Raw genomic sequence first — 3,192 nt, forward strand, 5'->3', positions numbered from 1 at the left:
ACACAGGGGACACGGGGGTGACCCGGGGGACACAAGGGGACCCGGGGGTGACACAGGGGACACCAGGGGACATCGCGGTGACGCGGGACCCCCACCCCGGCTCCTGCGGCAGCAGCAGCTCCAGCCGGGCCGCCCGCGTCGCCGCCGCCTCCTCCTCGTGTCCCACCCGGCGCAGGTGACACCGGAGGCGCCGGCTGCCAGCGCGGGGCTGGGGACAAGGGACGGGGGACAAGGGACAAGGGGTTGGGGACATCCCTTAGGGTCTCTATGACACCCCCTGGCCCCGCTTGGGACCCACCTCAAGGGACCCTGAACCGCCCCAAAGACCCTGATGTCCCCAAAGGGACCCCCAAAATGTCCCCAAGGGAACCCCAAGATGTCCCCAAGGGAACCCCAAAATGTTCCCGAGGGAACCCCAAAATGTCCCCAACACCCCCAGAATGTCACCCCTAGACCCCCCCCAAAGACCCTGATGTCCCCAAAGGACCCTCAAAATGTCCCCAAGGGAACCCCAAAATGTCCCCAATGCCCCCAAAATGTCACCCCTAGACTCCCCCCCCGAAGACCCCGTTGTCCCCAAGGGACCCCAAAATGTCCCCAATGCCCCCAAATGTCACCCCTAAATCCCCCCCAAGACCCTGCTGTCCTCAAGGGACCCCCAAGATGTCCCCAAGGGACCCCCAAAATGTCCCCAATGCCCCCAGAATGTCACCCCTAGACCCTCCCCCCAAAACCAAGAACCTGTTGTCCCCAAGGAACCCCCAAAATGTCCCCAAGGGACCCCCAAAATGTCACCTCTAGACCCCCCCAAGACCCTGTTGTCCCCAAGGGACCCCCAAAATGTCCCCAAGGGACCCCCAAAATGTCACCCCTGGACCCCCCCCCAAGACCCTGTTGTACTCAAGGAACCCCAAAATGTCCCCAATGCCCCCAAAATGTCACCCCTGGACCCCCCCCCCCAAGACCCCGTTGTCCCCAAGGGACCCCAAAATGTCCCCAGTGTCCCCAAAATGTCACCCCTAGATCCCCCCCAAGACCCTGTTGTACTCAAGGGACCCCCAAGATGTCCCCAATGCCCCCAAGATCTGTCATCCCTAGACCCCCCCTAAAGACCCTGTTGTCCCCAAGGGACCCCAGAATGTCACCCCTGGACCCCCCCCAGACCCTGTTGTCCCCAAGGGACCCCCAAGATGTCCCCAATGCCCCTAAAATGTCACCCCTAGATCCTGCTGTCTTCAAGGGACCCCCAAGATGTCCCCAGGGGACCTCTAAGATGTCACCCCTAGACCCCCCCCTCCAAGACCCTGTCCCCAATGTCCCCCTGGGACCCCCTCCATGGGTCACCCCCGTGTCCCTCCCCCCCATGTCCCCCTCTGCCCCGGAATGTCCCCTCCATGTCCCCCCATGCCCCTCCCCCCCGGAATGCCCCCCCCCCCCCGTGTCACCCTCGTGCCCCCCCCCTTCCCAGGATGTCCCCCCACCCCATATCCCCTCCCCTCCATCCCCCCCGGGATGTCCCCCCTCTCCCAGAATGTCCCCTCCATGTCCCCCCATGTCCCCCTCCGCCCCCGGATGTCCCCCCCCGTGCCCCCCCCCCCTCCCGGAACGTCCCTCCCCCGTGTCACCCTCGTGTCCCCCCCCTCCCAGGATGTGTCCCCCCCCCCCCATGTCCCCTCCCCTCCGCCCCCGGATGTCCCCCCATGCCCCCCCCCGTGTCCCCGCCCCCCGTGTCCCCCTCGTGTCCCCCTCCCCGTGTCCCCCCCCCCTCCGGATGTCCCCCCCCCGTGTCACCCTCGTGCCCCCCCCCTCCCGGGATGTCCCCCCCCCCGTGTCCCCCCGTGCCCCCCCCCTCCCGGGATGTCCCCCCCCGTGTCCCCCCGTGTCACCCCGTGTCCCCCCCCCCCCCCCCGTGTCTCACCTCCTTCTCCCCGTCCCGCCGCAGGAACCGCTTCACGCGGGCCCCGGCGAGGGGCGCGGGCCCCGGGAACGGGTCCTTCTTCTACGGGGGGCGGGAAGGGACAAACGCGGGTGACGCCGCCACCCTCCCGTGGGTGTCCCCCGTCCCCGCCGTGTCCCCGTCCCCGTACCCCGGACACGGTGGCGCCGCCTCGTTCCGCTCCGTGTCCCGCCGCTCCCGGGCGCCGCCGCCGCTCCCGGGCCTGGGGGGGACATTGGGGGACATTGGGGGGACATTGGGGTTGTGTCCCCCCCCCCCCTCCCCGTCCCGGTCCCGCCGCTCGTTACCGCGGGGCCCCCCCGGGCCGCCCCGTTCGCCGCCGCCGGCGCCATGTGGAGACTCCGCCGTCCCGGGCGCCGCGCGCGCGGCAGCCAATGAGAGGGCGGGGAGCCCCCCGAGCGCGGCCAATCAGGGCGCCGCGTGGCCGCGGAGGGGCGGGGCTGGGGGAGGAGACGGCGCCATGTTTGTTGCGGGCGGCCCGGCGCGTGGGAGGACCGCGAGGGCGGCCATGTTTGCTCAGGGCAGCCCCGTGCCTGGACACCGCGAGGGCGGCCATGCTTGTTGAGGGCAGCCCTGCACACGGAGACCACCTTGTCCAACTCGATTGTATCCATGTTTGTTGAGGGCAAAGCGGTGTGGGGAGACCAATGGCAGCCATGTTTGTTGAGGGCGGCCCCATGCCTGGAGACCGCGAGGGCGGCCATGCTTGTTGAGGGCAACCTGGTGTCTGGAGACCGGGGGCAGCCATGTTTGTTGAGGGCAGCCCTGCACACGGAGACCACCCCCCCCCCCCCTCCCCCAGTGTATCCATGTCTGTTGAGGGCAACCCGGTGGCAGGAGACCAATGGCAGCCATGTTTGTTGAGGGCAACCCGGCGTGCGACTGTGCCAGCCGCCATCTTTCTTCAGGGCCACCCGGCAACTGGAGACCCCGCCCACCCACACCCGTGCAGCCATGTTTGTTGAGGGCAACCACGTGTCTCAGGGCAGCAAACGCAGCCATGTTTGTGGAGGGCAAAGCACCTTCACAGCACACTCACCGCCATCTTTGTTGAGGGCAAACTGCCCCCATGGGCAGAGCCAGAGCCCTCACCACCCAATGGCGACAGCCCCCAAATCCCTCCCCCCAACAACCACCCCTTAACACGGGGTTCCCCCTGCCGCGTTGTCCCCACGCGGTGGCATCAGGGACACACACAATGACACCAGTGATGGGACACAAGGCGCTTTTATTTA

The 3,192-nt window shown here is 68.0% G+C and overlaps 1 protein-coding gene across 1 annotated transcript; it reads right to left on the reverse strand.

The window, feature by feature from the left end:
* Positions 1–95: 95 nt before the first annotated feature.
* Positions 96–2,317, reverse strand: LOC148591289 (WD repeat-containing protein 46-like; the record flags this gene model as incomplete). The annotated part of the gene is made up of 4 exons (XM_088537871.1): positions 2,245–2,317; positions 2,088–2,159; positions 1,919–1,999; positions 96–208 (listed from the first exon to the last, which is right to left on the reverse strand). Coding segments are annotated over exons 1-4 (311 nt in total), but the record flags the coding sequence as incomplete, so codon positions are not given.
* Between the last annotated feature and the right edge of the window lie 875 nt (positions 2,318–3,192).

Source organism: Tinamus guttatus, unplaced genomic scaffold, assembly GCF_059628265.1.
Source record: "Tinamus guttatus ecotype Peru unplaced genomic scaffold, ASM5962826v1 Tinamus_guttatus_pri_ptg000869l, whole genome shotgun sequence".
NCBI classification, from domain to species: domain Eukaryota; kingdom Metazoa; phylum Chordata; class Aves; order Tinamiformes; family Tinamidae; genus Tinamus; species Tinamus guttatus.